Source organism: Hesperophylax consimilis, chromosome 6, assembly GCF_061612785.1.
Source record: "Hesperophylax consimilis isolate HC1 chromosome 6, BYU_Hcon_1.0, whole genome shotgun sequence".
NCBI lineage: Eukaryota > Metazoa > Arthropoda > Insecta > Trichoptera > Limnephilidae > Hesperophylax > Hesperophylax consimilis.
The window spans coordinates 2,854,256-2,871,454 of record NC_142841.1 but is presented as its reverse complement, the minus strand read 5'-3'; the positions used below and the strand labels follow the sequence as shown (position 1 = coordinate 2,871,454).

At 35.4% G+C, this 17,199-nt stretch overlaps 1 protein-coding gene across 2 annotated transcripts in view; it reads left to right on the top strand.

The window, feature by feature from the left end:
- Window positions 1-3,197: 3,197 nt before the first annotated feature.
- The window catches only part of LOC149422835 (uncharacterized), a 54,514-nt gene continuing 40,512 nt past the window's right edge, over window positions 3,198-17,199 (top strand). For both annotated transcript variants that reach the window (XM_089632307.1, XM_089632306.1), the window contains exons 1-3: window positions 3,198-3,567; window positions 3,883-4,087; window positions 5,573-5,769. In XM_089632307.1, coding sequence (XP_089488433.1) covers window positions 3,440-3,567; window positions 3,883-4,087; window positions 5,573-5,769 — 530 coding nt within the window. In that variant the 5' untranslated portion in view covers window positions 3,198-3,439. The remainder of the gene's footprint in view (window positions 3,568-3,882; window positions 4,088-5,572; window positions 5,770-17,199) is intronic.

The window sequence follows — 17,199 nt, the reverse complement described above, 5'->3', positions numbered from 1 at the left end:
AATTAAAAAAATACAAGATGTGATAAAAGTTCATAACAAGCAATAGGTCTGAAATTAATTGCCTTTTGAAACCCACAAAATTATTAACACCAAATATATCAATAAGTTCACAGCCATTTGTTTGCAAGGTGATGAATTCTCATTGAGTAATGGAAATTGAGGTTATTGTTACATTTAAAAGTGTCTTTGCTTCGAGTTTGTCGGGCCCAATAATTCAGGGCTATCAATTGGAGATTTAATAACTTTGAATTAAAATTCTTCTATCTGATAGTTTGAGAAGTCTGGTTTCAATGTGTAAGTTATTATAATATATAAATTCGATGGAAATATTCATTTTTAAAATTGGCTTAGCTTAGTTATTAATATTATTGAGGTATGTTACTATGGCCTTCTTGTAACTATATTGAGTGCAGTTGAATACATCTACAATTTCTGCGAAATTATTACCAACTGCATGTAATCTAGGTACAAATGAGTATCTAAATGATTCAGTCCTGATATTGTTGTTGTAATTATAAATAATTTTTGATCGAGTAGTTCTAGTTGGTATGTTGAAGATGATTAGGCCTAATAAATCAGGGCTGTCTATAATATAACGAATATGAACAAAATATGAATAAATAAGAATAAAAATATATGCACATTTATACCAGCCCAAAGCAGTATTTGTGAATATCTACCGTTGAGTCTCCAAACACTATTTCCTACAAAACCTTTGTAAATTTAAATTTTTTTTTTCTTCTACCTGTCCTATTTTCTCCAATGGAGCTAAGCCCATTTTTTGTAACCCACTGGAAAAGCATAACTTTACTTGTAAATTTTAGTAGAGAATTGACCCTGACAAAGCTACAATTTTACCGAAACCTGGTCGGCAGTCAGCATTAGCTATAAAAATGGTGTTTACAAAGGTTATTGTATTATTTTAAATAAAAACACATTTAAAAAATATTTATTATTTATTTAAAAATATATTTAATCAAATGAAAATTTATGAAAAAAAACAAAATATGTTACACATGGTTCCATGATAACTCAACACAGTGACAATTCAACACACTTTTAAAAAGTGATATAAAGTCATTAGAAATGATGAAAAAATATATTTTTTTAACCTAACCTAACCTACTTAACCCAGTTAATAAAGTTTTTGTTTCATCACTTTCCATGACTTTATAACTTTTTAAAGATGTGATGAATTATCATTGTGATGATTTATCCTCTGTCTCTAAAATAAAAATTCATTGTGTCTAAGTGTGATGAAGCTCGAGTAAAACAAAACCAGTTGGTTATAAATAAAATTAGTGGTTAAAATAAAGATATGTTTTATTTTATATAATATTATGTTAAACCACAAAGTGATTAGCGACACAAAATTTCAACTGAACACTGGTTGAAACAAAGTAAAAAATTATTATTGCATGTTTAAAAAAAGGATAGCTACATCAAAGAAAAATACATATTTCATCACAGCATTAAAAAAATTTGCAGAAAACAGCAATAATGGTAGTTTCCTCTTAATCACGCTGGCTGCGAGCGCAGCCTTACAATGTGACATCGTAACTAAAAATCAAGATAATCTTTTACTACCAATTAAATTTGCAGGGGTCTGCTTCCCGAAAAAGGCACATTCTGGCATCCCAAAGCTTTTGTTGGGCACAACTGGGCAAATGAGACTTATTGACATACTATTTATGACAAAGAATATAAATTGCGTTGGCTTCCTGCTCATCGACGTCGAAACTTTACATAAAATGTTAAATTTCAAAACACGATACGGGTTAAGCCCGGTAGCATATCAACAATGATACTTAAAAATTATGAAGTCGGTATGCATTTGATCATCAAACCTTGAAAATTATAATATAATAGTGCCTATAGAAGACCGTTTGCATATTAACTGAAGCCACTGCGTCGAAAGGCTTGTCCATCCTTTCCTTGTCAAGCCCATTGTTCGATCCCAAGTAGGATATGTGTGGAGGCGGTCCAAACCTATTTGATCATCACAGTTTCACTTTATATACATATTTTAGCATTTAGATATAGGTATATAATGTATACATACATGTGCATAGTAGTTAAACTATGACATTGTTAAATGCTTAAAAATGTAAATCAATAATATTTATAAGAATATATTAAAACACCAGTCTTTTTAATCCCAACATTCATTGGACACCACTTTAACTTCTCTGCTCGTGTCGACTGTCATGCATCCCCCAGTCCATGGCTTGCTGTCTTGGTTTGCCCAGGGTTTGGTCGACTTTAGTCGATGCTTCGAGTCGCAAATATCGATATGCGCCTCCATGTCTTTTTTGGACATCCTGTGACTAGCGTTGTATACACATATGGCTAACTCTGGGTGTTGTTTCATGCACTTAATAAGGTGGCCATGATATTTGGTCTTTTTCATGAGGTGATTGTTGTCGTATGGGCATCTGATAAGATCATCCATCTTGGGTGGTTCAAATCTGAAAAAAGTTAAATGTCATTTGTAATATGATAAAGTTTTGGTAAATATTCGGGTTCGCTGGCCACGCTTAATACGATTTGATTTCAAATAAAACTTTTGATTTACCTTAATTGTTATAAAAGGAAACTAACTACCCATTCAAAATTAGAATGCTAAAACAAAAATTTTCCCAAGTCCCTTTTATGGTAAGGTGAATCCAAAGTTTTTTTTTTTAACTTGATTGAAATTCAAGACACTGTTTTAGAGTACTAGATAGAATAAAATGATAGACGTAAACTTGTGAAACGAAATAATAAGGAACGAATAACATGAAAACGTGGAAAAAAGATTTTGAACTTCAATTGTATAATAAAGTAATTGTCAAAGACCATAAGTATTACCTTATACTTCTTCTGGTAACTTCACAACAATTCAACAAATGGTCGAATAATAATGACAATATTAGAGAATGACACAATAACAATATTCTAACAAGAACAACAATTACAAAACTTATTTATGTACATCGATCACAACCATAAATATCAACGAACGACCATAGAATAGAACACGAATAGAATGAAATATAGAATAGAGTGGAATAGAGTATAACACAGTGAATAGAGTAGACCATAGACATTGAGATAATTCTAGAAGGCACGTTTTGGGAAGAGTACGTAAGTACTAAGCACCCGCGATGTGTCGAGGGATCAATAAGGAAAAAGGTATTTTTACAGCTAGCAATGTTTTTTGCACTATGATTTGAACTTCCTTTTTGTTCGAAATGTCCATTTCGACTGCAACCGTTTTTCTATTGACGACTCATTACACATAAAGCCGTATCGTGTGAAATAATTAAAAACTTAACCATGTTTTGAAGACGTATTTAATGTTCAGCCGTGTTTTTACAGTAAATTCCTATTTGTTCCTCATTGGTAATATAGTATGTGTGTGTTCCTAGCTGTCAGCTTTCTATGGTGATATTTCAGAATGGATTTTGAAAAAAGTAAAGAAAACATTCAGCCTCTCAAAGGAGGACGAAATGTTTTGCAACTTACTACCGCCTTGCAAGCTCAATCGGACGGCGATGCTCAAAAACAGTTAATATTACAAAAAGCGTGAGTACATTCATCATGTCGACTCTGTAAAGGAAGGGTGGTGACTGTAATGTTTTGATAATTTTTGGACCAATTTCAATGTATTTTTTGTAAATATTGTATGGTTGACCCATTTTTTTGTATCTGAAATCGAACTGTCACATTTTAAAATGATAATACACCATTGAGTCTGATAAATGACAGGAACTCTTTCTGTATCATGGAGTCATATCCCGATTTGTGAGAGTCTTGCATTTGTGTATATTAATACAAATTAATGATCATAACGTTGTTTCTACATTGGTATAAGCTATAATTGGTTCTATTCCTTTTCAGAGAACATGAAGCAAACATACAAAATTATGCTGGACCCGATCCGTTAGACGTTTGGTTTTCTTATATTCAATGGCTTGAACAGAGTTTCCCCAAACATGGGCACGAGGGCAGCATTGACAAGGCTTTGAAAACATGTTTAACGGAATTCGAAAATGACCCCCGCTATGTACAAGACAGGAGATTTGTCAGACTTTGGATTAAATTTGTAAGTTTTACCATTCCTCTTACATTTACGCTGTTCCTATGCAACTAGAAGTAACTTATTTGCGCAGTTTTCCACTTTGTGCTATTAGAAACTCTTAGGTGAGGAGATTACGATACTTGCGTTTTCCTAATGGTTGAATACATTGACGATAATAACATTATGTTATTCACACAGCACCATTTTGTGCAATTTCAATTTACAACATTTTAACGATCTTTGGGATATTGTGCGTATAGTCTTTTGTGAAAGGAAAAAATGAACACATTGTAAAAAAGGAGAAAAAACAAAGCTAGCAAGTCATTTTTAAGCTAGCTTTTTGAGCAAAAGCACGAGTTGTACATACAACCAGTTGTAATACACCATGAATATATATATTAATTTAGGGTAAGCTATCTCCCGACGTTTCTTCATTGAATACTACTGAAAGAATGAACACTGCAATCCCAACTACCATCCGTGTTCTAAAGATTGCAATCCGTAAGTGACAGGGAAACCTTATCAGAAGGATTGTTGGACTTGTGGGATTGTGGTTAAAAAACTGCAGGGTGCAAAAATACTATTATAGTATCTGATGGCTCTAGCTTCTGAGAGGTAGTCTAAATCTGGCTTCAATGGTGGCACGGGCCTGAGCTGGTCAATAGATCAGATTTCATTGGTTATGTCAATGGATGGATTATTGGGGACATTGCTTTTGTTACCTACATATATTATTTAGAATACTTCCATAAGGTTTGTTGTTTCATTTGTTTGCCATTTGAAATTTGAATATTAAAAGATTTAGCAAAACATGTAGCTCCAATGTATTCCAAGGAACCCCTAAAGAGTCCCATCCTTCCATCCTCTTTTTTATGACCCCATTTGCTTGGCAAGGCACATACATTTTCCAATTCACCGCTACGCTGACGACAGCACCATTCATAAGGGTTATCTTTTTGACAAGCCCCCTTCCACTTACAATGTCCGAACAGCTTGGGAAGTTGAGAGACAAAAAGTTGAGCACCACCTCGAGATGGTTCATGCCTGGGGTAAATTCAATCTGGTCAGTTTCAATGTCTCAAAAACCCAAGCGTGTCTGACTTCAGTAAAGAGGGAGATGCAATTTGATGGAAGCACCCTCACTAATAAAGACTCAATTGAAATGCTCCATGAGAAGGGGCCACTTCTTTGACTGGTTTTTGTCTAAGACGGCTCGTATGTGGAACGATCTACTGGCATCTGTTTTTCCTCTTTCATATAATCCGGGCCTCTTCAAGACCTACATTAATAAATCCCTTCCTACAGCCCCTACCTTAACCCGCCCCACAACACTGCCTAACCGGGTGGTGACATGGCTCCCCTGCCTTTACACTTTGCAGACAGGGGCGCTCTTTTGAAGTATCACATTAAAAAATTGTATTTTAATTGCTTACGTTATGTGGTTTCAACCGTTGGCATCTCACGAATGACCTTTAGGTTTGTCTGTTAATAGGGATTATTTAATTCCAGATTGACTATCACAACAACCCGCTTGAGATGTACCAGCTGCTGTACAACCGGGGGGTAGGCACCGCCTGCTCGGAGCTTTACCGCGCCTGGGCCTGCTATTGCGAGGAGGCCACCGACTACAAGAAGGCAGACCAGATCTACAACCTGGGCCTGCAGGCCTTGGCTCAACCCCTCGATGAGCTGGAACAGGCGCATCAGTAAGTGTCTACATATATGTATACAACAACCCGGCTTATTAATGCTTTTTGCAGATTCGACTTGAAAGAAAAGTAGAATCGGCCTAGCAATATTTTTTCTGTGTGCTCAGTGGTTAGAAGTGCAAATTGTGATTCCAGCAAAAAAAAAATTCTACGGGTTATTGTTTTGGACTCTGTCTGTGTTGCTTTTTAAACTGGCTGCAATGTTCGAGTTTAATTAGTATTAACATCTTAATTTCCAAAGTTTGCATTTTAAAGTTCTATTTGTTATACAATTCTGTTTTTTGTGCACAAAATTCAGAATGTAATTACTGTAATAATCAATTTATTATATAGTTATCTTATAGTTTTACGAAACGAGTGAGACCTGCACAAGAAAAAAAACTGTAAATAATAGGCACCAACACACAACTACGCCTGACTTTTGTTAACGTCTTAACCCTTTCCTACAATGTGTTGGCACAGTGCAAACACCTATGTATGAATTTATTGCAGGTTTTGCAATGTGTTTGCACGACTTGTATACTGTTCATTCCAGAATGAATGCGACAATATCCATGTACTGGACGGTTGTCCGCACAAGACTAGATTTAGAGCGCCGGTTTCAAACCGTGTCTTCAATAGTGATGATAGTAGTTGGTTTGCTGTGTTGATGATGATGGTAGTAGTTCTGCCTCCTGCACCCGGTGCTTGGTGAATGGTGAGCACTGGGTGTGCTTTGTCTCTGCTCACTTCTGGCATTTTGCAGTCGCCTAACAGGGCCGGCTGGTCTTGATGAGGTAAACACCAGAAGATTTGAAGCAAAGACTCGTCGAGGTGAGGCAGGTGGTGGTCAGGAGTTAATTTTTGAAGGTAGTAAAAGACTTGTTTGTAGGTAAAGATTGTTAAGTGGCATAATTGGCAAGGTAATATGGGTAGGTTTTGTTATTTAATTTGCAACTAGACCTCAGGGAACGTCTCAAATGAAGACGTAGAGCATTAAATTCCGGGAAACCGGAATTTGTCCACCGACGCGTTTGTGACGCTTACTTCTTCGGGTATGAACATGAGATTCCATACAGGGCCTGTGGGCACTACAAACCTTGATATCCTTGTCTACGGTGATGGGAAGCTGGGTTCTATTTAACAAATAAACACCAGCAAGTTTCTTTTAGAAACAACAATCAATATATTCAATATGACTGGGTACAACTTTGAAAATTATACACTTATTACAAAACCGTAAAAATGTACCATGAATTCTTGGTGTAAAATTTCTAAAAAGGTGTGTAAAACATACATCTCAAGTGTAGTACAAAATTAAATAAGGGAATCTGAAATTAAAGAACTGTGTGTAATGCTAAGAACAAATTTATTGAGGTTATTTTCCATAATTCTTTATCATCTATTAAATTACAATATTAATCAAGTTAGTTGGCAAGAGACTCTACATTTAATATGAATATCAGGGCATGTTCAGATCGTTAAACTAAATCTGACTAGTGATGCGAATTTACAATTCTAATATGCTAATCTGTGGGTATATAAAAAATTAACAGGTTAAAGTTTCAAATCTCAAGTATTAATCTTGCTTTAAATACATAGGGCGCCAGTTCTTCCTAATTATCTTATGAAGAACAAATTTATAATTATAGTAAACCATATTGTGAAATCTAAAATAAAATGATGACAATCGCTCACGTTTTTAATGGCGCAAAACCTCTTGGGAATCCGTTCCGTGATGCACGTCCTGACCGCTGTCCAACCTCTCTAGAACTGCTCGAAATCTATGATTATGTACTCGGCCGTCGCTGTGTTCATAATTGCACGCTTGTTAAAATTAATAAGTTCGTCTCAAGCGCTTGACACCGGGGCGAGTAGTTTCAAATCGTTACATTACTCCCTTCAAAAAAATTTCCAAAGGAAATTTTAGGCCCTCCTGACGCCTTTATACATTTCAAGACAGGAAGCTTGCTGATCATGCCAATAGGTGATTTGCTCTGGAAGAATTGATTTCAGAATGTACCCTTGAAACCAGGTAATTTATATCCAATATGAAGGTCACGTACAGGGTCCAGGTCTTGAAGGCAGAAGTAGTAGAAAGAAGATTATCAGCTTAGAGGTTTGTTTGGTGACTGTATGAAAGCGAAACTCCTCCTCCTAATCTGGCCATGCTGAATTTTGAAACTGCTGGGATGAGCATCCAAAGAGTATACAGATGAAGGCTGAAGATCAAGGTAGAAGAAGAAGGTTGAAGTTCAATTTTGATAGTCTTTATTCTTGATATTGTCCAGTGCAGATGACAGGTCCATTTTATGTAAACATGTCCATATGAATTTGACGTTCTTCCTTCCATGTAGATTGTAATTGTTTTGGCCAAAAGCAGCAAGGAATTCCACCGCACAGTATATGTTAAGGTCTTGAATTTGTAGTGATGATTGCGATTTAACGTTGATTATAATTCTTGATGTTGCGAAGACTAAGCTATACTATAAAATGGTTTACTGATGAAAAATAGAAAAAAAATTTAAGTTAGAACTGATTGTTTAGTTATACAAATTCTGTAATACCCCAATGTAGTATACTATAAATCAAAATTTAAATTTTCAGTTAAAATGTAATCCGATGATGCAATTTGCAGTAAAATTGATTTATTTTGTAAATCTCTAAGAATAAAGAACCAATTAACATTCCAAGATTTGATCAAGAACAAGGTATTGATCGAATTATCGAATGCTAGTTCGTCTTGTTGAGGTCATTCTGAGCTCAAGAATGACCCCCGTAACCCGAAGAAGGAAGCTTTATTATATTTAAAATAAAATTACCCGAATAGTAAACCGACGTTGGCATATGCCACATGCATTTTATTTGTGTTGAGGATTTCAACTCTCTATTTAATTAATTTCATATTTATTCTAATTTGTAAGGACGAAGAACAACATAAAATGTGAATCCAAAAAAACCCAAATGTATAAAATAAGCACTACCAAAAGAAATTACATACAAAACCGTTGGCTGGGTTTCGTAACTTCCTAAAGTTACTAAATAGATATTCTAAGCATCTGATTGCTATCATGTGATGAAAATAGTAACCCAATGCCAAAGATTCTGAATTAACTCTTCTGATTGCCTTCTAGCTCAAAGCAACATAATAAATATTACAAACTATAAATCATTAATACAATTATAAGAAAATTGTAACCAATATCCAGCAGATCCTGCAAGGAATATACATACTCATTTGATAATATAGATTAATGAGTGGGATAACCCAAATTAACATTAATAATTTGATAAATACAGGCACGGTATTGTACCACATGCAATTGAAAATGCACTATTTCTCCAGCTTATATATAGTATGTAACATCCCCAAAGGGCATAATGAAACAGAACAAGACAAAGAAACAGAACAAGACAACGAAACATAAAACCCAACTGTATTCTACTATAAACTATCTTGAAGATACGCCCACCATTCCGGACTAGCAAGCGCATCTTGAAAACAGTTAATTACATAACCATTTCAAAATGAATATGATAAAAGTACATATGAAAATCATCAAAATCCTAAACGGATGTACAATGTACTCACACATATCCAAACTTATTCAAAATTTGATGACTTGAATATATAAATTTACAAAATTTAGTACTATGTACATTCATATGCACACATTCAATGCGTAAGGGTAAGGATATTTCACCCTTGCACGCTGAACAAGTATAAAAAATAGCAAAATACATATGTTAGTAATACCTGGACACGGACAAACAAAATAACTTCATAAACAAATATAAAATTGCATTCAACGTGAGAACATAAGTTTTAGTCATGCTCTCACGTTAAATGGAATCTTTTAATCGCTTCCATTATTGCGCATAATGGAAACAAAAGAATATAAAATAATTAAAATACGCTCCTGACCTACACGACGTTAATCTGAGATTTCATGTTTGATTATATCCTTGATGTGAAAGGTTCCCACAGGTTTTCCATTTAAATCAGCTAAAATGTAAGCAACCGGAGACAATTTCTTAATGACTTTGCTGCGAATAAACTTGGGAGCTAATTTCGCTGAAAAATACTTACTAGCGTCTGAAAGAACGAAAGATCGGCGCCAAACGATGTCACCAATTTCATATTGTATGTCCCTACGACGTAGATTATACTGAGTTTTGTTCTTTTCATACGACTGCCTTAGATACGTACGAACCTGTGAAAAAATATCGTTCAACTCGTCTAAATCCGAAGCCCAAGAATCCAAATCTGATATCTTCGGGGTCGAAGTCTGAAGACTTGTAGTCGTTTCCTGAAATAATAATTTCCCTACCAAAGTTTAAGAAAAAGGGAGTATATCCGGTGACCTCATGTACTGCTGTGTTAATAGCGAGTTCAATTTCATGTAAACAATCTGCCCACCTCCGATGATCACCACCGACGTACGAGCTAATAGCAGACACTAATTCTTTCAACCGGATTATTTTGCGGGTGGTATCTACAGTTATAAAAGAGGTGTCTTGTATGATACTTGTTAACTAACGCTTTCATGTCTTTTGAAATATATTGGGGACCATTATCCAGAATTATTGTATCAGGCACCCCAAACTTGTAAAATATCTCATTTTCCATGATCTCAGCAATATTATTTCCAGTAGCTTTTCTTAATGGGAAAAGTTTAGAGTATTTTGTAAAGAAGTCAGAGATTACTAACAAATATGTATAGCCTTTTTTGTAGGAGCTGGGGAAGGGACCTAATAAATCTGTAGCAATCATTTGCCAAGGACGTTGGACTAACTTGGGATCACCCATTAGACCTGGTGGTAGCTGATTCGTACTCTTATGACCCAAGCAGGTGTGACATTTGCTAATGAATGATTTTACGTCGGCCGCCATCTTCGGCCAGTAATATTTCTGACTAATTCTATTCAAAGTCTTCATAAAAAAAATAATAATAATAATACCAAAATGAGCACACGAAGGAGGTACATGATATTGCGTTATTATATTTTTCCTAGACTCTTTAGGTACCACTTCTTTCCAGTCATACACTCTGTGTAGCGCTTCCATACTCTGTATGTGTTTGTACAATACTCCATTATTAACTTTCCAAGCATGAAATTTATCTGGAAAAGCTAGAACATTTCTACACATTTTATCGTACCACGATTCTTTGGTTGGTGTAGTTTGTCCTACTACAGCTAATTCTACGGGATCACGTGATAATGCGTCAGGCACTATATTATCTTTTCCTTTACGGTGTTCTATAATAAAATTGAATTGCTGTAACCTGACAGCCCATCTTGCTAATCTGCCTGTAGGAGATTTAATATTCACTAACCATTTTAGACTGTAATGATCTGTTATTATTTTAACCGGTATGACAGAACCTTCTATGTAAGCTCTAAATTTCTCCAGAGCGAAAATCATTGCATTAAGCTCTTTCTCTGTAGTTGAATGATTTCTCTCTTGAGCACTCAGAGACCTACTAATAAATGATATAGGGTGTTCTCAACCCGAATCGTCTACCTGCGTCAGGACCGCCCCTAGCCCGGTGTTGGATGCGTCGCATGATATGATGAAAGGTTTTTCAAAGTTAGGACAAGCTAAAACAGGTGCGCTCACTAAAATATCTTTAAGTTTTTTAAAAGCTATACCTGCCTGACTGTTCCATTTAAATTTGTTTCCCGTAAATTCCTTTCTTGTTAAATTATGCAACGGAGCTGCTATTATGGAAAAGTTACAAATAAACCTTTTATACCAAGATAGTATGCCTATAAAACGTCTTAAGCTTTTTTGCGAGTTCGGTATAGGAAAATCCACTATGGGTTTAACTTTATCTGGATCGGTTCTTAAACCTTGACTATCGACGACATAACCCAGAAACTTTAACGAGTCTCTACAAAAAACAGATTTGTCCATATTGATAGTTAGACCCGCATCAGAAAGTTTTTGTCGAACTTTCCTCAAAAGAGACATGTGTTCCTCAAATGAAGTGCTTATAATTATTATATCATCTAAGTAATAAAATACTTTGCCCTCAAATTCAGGTCCAAATATTTTATCCATTAAGCGCATCATTCTAGAGCTCGCCCCATGAAGACCGAATGGCATTCTAGCAAAATGAAATAATCCTCGTTTCGGAACAGTAAAAGCCGTCTTCTCTTTAGAGTTTTCCTCCAAAGGAATTTGCCAGAAAGCTGCTGTCAAGTCAATAGTTGACAGGTATTTAGCACCGCCTAAGGAATCTAGTATGCTTGAAACATAAGGAATAGGAAAACTGTCTTTTTTCGACAGCGAGTTTAAAGTTCTACTGTCCAAACATAACCTAAATGACCCATCCTTCTTGGGAACAAGTAAGATCGGACTGTTCCACGCACTATGACTTGGTTCCACGACTCCTAACTCTAACATTCTATCTAATTCTTTATGTACCGCCGGTAGCAAGTGTGGTGAAACTGGGTAATATCTTTGTTTTACCGGTTGAGCATCACCTGTGTCAATGACGTGATATTCCAAATCGGTTTTACCTAACCTGTCTCCCGAGATATCTTTAAATTCGTCTATGACGCATTTAAGCTGATGATTCTGTCTATACGCTAAATTTAAGCTGTTTTCTAATCCTTTTATCTCTGTGACTGATTTCGGCTCAGATTTTGATTCCCGTGGTGATATATATTTGCAAATTTCCGGACAAATATTAAAATGTTTCCAAAAGTCTATACCTAGAATTACATTTGAAGTGATCTCAGGCATAACTACAAAAGTGAAATATTTGACAATGTTTTTATATAGCACCGGAACTGTTATCTTTTGTGTACATTTTACTGAGTGACCTGTTGCAGAAGTTAGAGAAAATTTTTCTTTTAAAGTCGCCAAACTAAATCCTAATCTCACAAAATGTGTGTGAAAGTTATTTCCCAAAATAGACAGGTGAGAACCTGAATCTAGCAAACCAGAAAATTTAGTATTTAGAACCTGAAATGATATGTGAGGACGGCCATCATTGTTACCCGCTCTCTCCGCCTTTGACGTTCTAAGGTCCTGGTAGAATTTCTCCACGACCGCAAGCCAATTAGTCCACTCCGGGTCACACGGCACAGTAGATGAAGACGTCTCCTCACCCACTGCACAGGAAACCCGGGCTGCTAGTTTTTTCGGTTCTTGCATCTGCAGTCAGGAGCCTTCACACCCTGTTGACCACAGCGGAAACATTTCACTGGTTCTCTGAAATTCACGTTTTGAGCGCTTTAATTATTGTTATAAAAATACCTTTGATTTCTTTTGACATTAGGATTATAATTATTATTATTGCGAGAAGCCTCCCTGTTATTACTATTACTAGATGTAGTATTGTTGGCAGAATTATTGGCTTTGGAATTGTAAGAGTTTGAATTTGCAGGATGGTTTCTAGTATCCGTGCGACTATCCGCCAATTCTATCATCTTTCCATATTTCTTTAGAGCAGTAACATTAGTCACCTCTGTAAGAGAAAGTTTATGTATGTATCTTGGCAACATATTACACATTAGAATTTCTAATATTTCCTCTTCCGGCAATTTCTTAGAGAGGCGATTATTCATTAGTAAGACTGTAGTTATAAATGAACCCAAGTTTTCTTTGGGTTTTTGACATGTAGTTCTTAACTGAGCTACAAGACGTTTCTCATGGTCCAAGAGTTCGAACTCCTCCTTCAAACCCGCAACAATCTCTGACCATGAATTAAAAGTAAAACGGTTCACCCTGAACCAGTTCAAAGCATCGCCTGTGAAAAATTCAATCGCGCTAGAAAATAGATTATTGGTACTTACACCACGAGAATTTGCTAGTTCTTCTACACGTTCTATGAAATTGCGTACACATGTGGATCCGTCAAAAACCAGATTCCATTTGTGTACGGGGAATGACTTGCAGGAAGAGGATTGCGTTTCCGCCTGTCCCTCCGGCGAAGCTTCATTTTGATTCAGCATTGTCACAGAATCCCGAATCTTGGCCTGACTCCTCGTTACAATTTGCGGTTCCGACATGACGTGAACAAACTATGCTATGTAGGTATGAAAGAAATAATTAGCACATGTACCAAATATACACAACAACAATAACCTTGCCTCGTTCATAAAAAAAAATTTGACTACAGCGTACTGTAAGTCAATAAACAGTAAAAAACGCAGAGCGCTAGAGTTCCAGGGGGGACATTCAAATATATTAAACTTCGTAAAATTATTATTTAATTTTGGAATTTCATCACAAAACAGATCCACAGAGCATCAAAACCGCGAGCAACTGTCATCATATATTCACAAATTAGCAAGATTACCACTTGAAACTTTAACTACACATAAAACATTGAGCACAAATTTACATCCTACCCACAAAATAACAGTTCACTAGGTTTAATCCACGTTGGGAGGCCAAATGTACCATGAATTCTTGGTGTAAAATTTCTAAAAAGGTGTGTAAAACATACATCTCAAGTGTAGTACAAAATTAAATAAGGGAATCTGAAATTAAAGAACTGTGTGTAATGCTAAGAACAAATTTATTGAGGTTATTTTCCATAATTCTTTATCATCTATTAAATTACAATATTAATCAAGTTAGTTGGCAAGAGACTCTACATTTATTATGAATATCAGGGCATGTTCAGATCGTTAAACTAAATCTGACCAGTGATGCGAATTTACAATTCTAATATGCTAATCTGTGGGTATATAAAAAATTAACAGGTTAAAGTTTCAAATCTCAAGTATTAATCTTGCTTTAAATACATAGGGCGCCAGTTCTTCCTAATTATCTTATGAAGAACAAATTTATAATTATAGTAAACCGTCGAAAAAAATCCGTAGACAACTACCCGAAAAGGAAAAAATAAATAGGTGCTTGATTAGCAGTGTGTTAATCAAGTACTTCTGCATAACTGCATCATAACACGATAAACTGATTTATTAGATAATAGTTTGCCGTTTATATCCTATTTGACCGGCACGCAAGCGACATTCGGCTGCCGGCCAAAAAAGGGTGGGGATGTTTGTTCCCGTTAGATGGGGTATATTACCCGCCGCAAAATGTTGCACATTCATTTTGGCGGTGGGCTTGCTAAAGGCAGTCGCTTAAATTTGCGACTTGTAAAAAATTTTACAGGCTCGCCTGTATAACATACATATTGTTTTGTAACACGATAATGTATCTTGACAACTAGATTTTTAGTTTTCCAATATACAACAGAAAATTAAAAATATTTGTAATTGAAATGTGTAAATTTGATCTTCAGGCGATCAAATGTGTAAAGAATGTAAAGATTTTTCTGAGGTTCCCCGTAGCATAGCGCTCTGTAAGATTCACTATGCTACGAGGTTCCTGGATTTTTGTAGAGGCAAAAATATAATTTTATAGCAAAAAATAATGGAATTAAAATTCATAAAAAAGGCATTTTTAATACCTCCCCACTGGTAGCATATCCCGAATAGTTTTTATTTCACTACCGCTGAGGAGATTTCCCACCATTTTTAACATAAGCACAACAGAATATTTCTTTCCCACATTTGGTATGTAAAATCCCAAAATAAAATAAACATCTAAGAGCCTGGTATTTCAAAATCACAATATCCTTCTGGGATTAAAAATTATTTCTCACAAAAATGAATGTTTAAGTTTCGGTTCGTTTACCTACTACTTTCCTAAGGGCTTCAAAATATGTATACATACTTTCTGAATTCCTTAAATATTGTTTGTTTAGTAAGATCATAAATATACCACTCTCTAGATCGATATCTTCGGGCTTTTTGTATGTAACGGAATTATACAGTACTTAACCACAGAAATACAATCAGTACCTACCGTGCGGAGCAGAGCAGTAAACAAGGTAGAGGAAACTCAAGGCCATTTAAAAAAAGATTCGACCATAGACAACATAATTGCTCTCAGCCTACTCTATTCATTCATTAGCCTAAAAAAACTATTATAAAAATAAAAATGTCCTTGAAGCAGAAAAATGTCGAAATGTTTTCCAAGGGCGAGGTTCATCTGACTAAGAAAATAAACTTTTACAGTGCATTTCCTTAAGATGAAACTTGTTAATCTGAGAAGAAGAAACCCAAAATGACAAGAAATTTGCAAAAACACTGAAGAAAATTTCCAAAACATGATTGTCCGACAGTACGACAAAGAATTCCGACATTTTTCAGCCTCATGAACTCATGGTTACATATGTTTAAAAATCTTTAATTTCACCAAAACAATAAAATAATACAGAATAACACTAATCAATAACATGAATAAGTTTATCGATATAATAAATAACATTTATACGTTCTTAGCATTGTTCAAAAAACCGAACGAATAACCTAAAAGCTGTCAATTCACTTTAAACTTGAACTTACGTAGGTAGGTTGAATATATGTTTGTAACTCGCTAACACTATACTGGCTTATATTGTATTTTTATCACGAACAACTTTAACACGCAATATTTTCGACGGAAATGATAGTATTTCGGCAGCAAATGACAACCCGCGTGTATAAATAAACCATTCTCATTTTGTTTGAATTTTGAATGATTTGAAACTGTCAAACGGCAAAATTCCGTCATCTCTTTCCGTTACGCGAGTCATTATGATAGAGAGCGAGAGATCAAACCAATCATTCTGCTCTCACCAATGAGATCTGAGCTTTTAGCCATATTATTCGTTTTCTATAAGAATTTTGAGGTGGGCGTGGCGGTTTCAAATGGGTTTCGAGGCCAAAGCTTAGTTAAATGCCCCTGAGTAAGATCTCCAAAATTTTGTTGCCCTCAGCTCTAAAGAAAAAGCCGATTTTTATGGCCCACTGGGGTGTAATAATTGCAAGGATGCCCCTGACCAAGGCAATACTATTCTAGATATGATTTTTGCACTCTCAGGGAATTTCAAAATATTCTTAAAATATCAGGGAATTCCAAAAATAAAACGAAATTCGTTATTTACGATTTGTGAAGTCCCAAAGTTGTGTTTTATTACTTTTACTTGCGGCGTGTGTAACAAAAGATATGCCGACAAAGACAAACTAGATAAGTAGGTATTTTTTTATTATTATTTTCGTAAATAGCCCTTGCAACACAATCATGTCGTTTACGGTGGTTTACCACCGGCCCTGGTTTTTCCCCTATAGGTACTATGTAGGTGCGAAATCTGTAAAGAAAAAGCTAGCAAAGTTACAACAAAAGTGTCAAAAGGGTCGGACACCCAGTACGGTCGCAATAAAATTTAAAGATCATCATTATCAACATTTTTGTGTCAATACTTTTTTTTTTTTTTTTTTTTACTAAAATCGGTACTTCCTGGACTCAGCTGGATACAGAGTGGTATGTGGTACAGTAGAACCCCGTTAATTCGAACCCCGATAATTCGAAAAAACGCGTAATTCGAAATTTTCGCCAAAAAAATTTCCGCAGAAATTTTTTTTTATACAAAATGG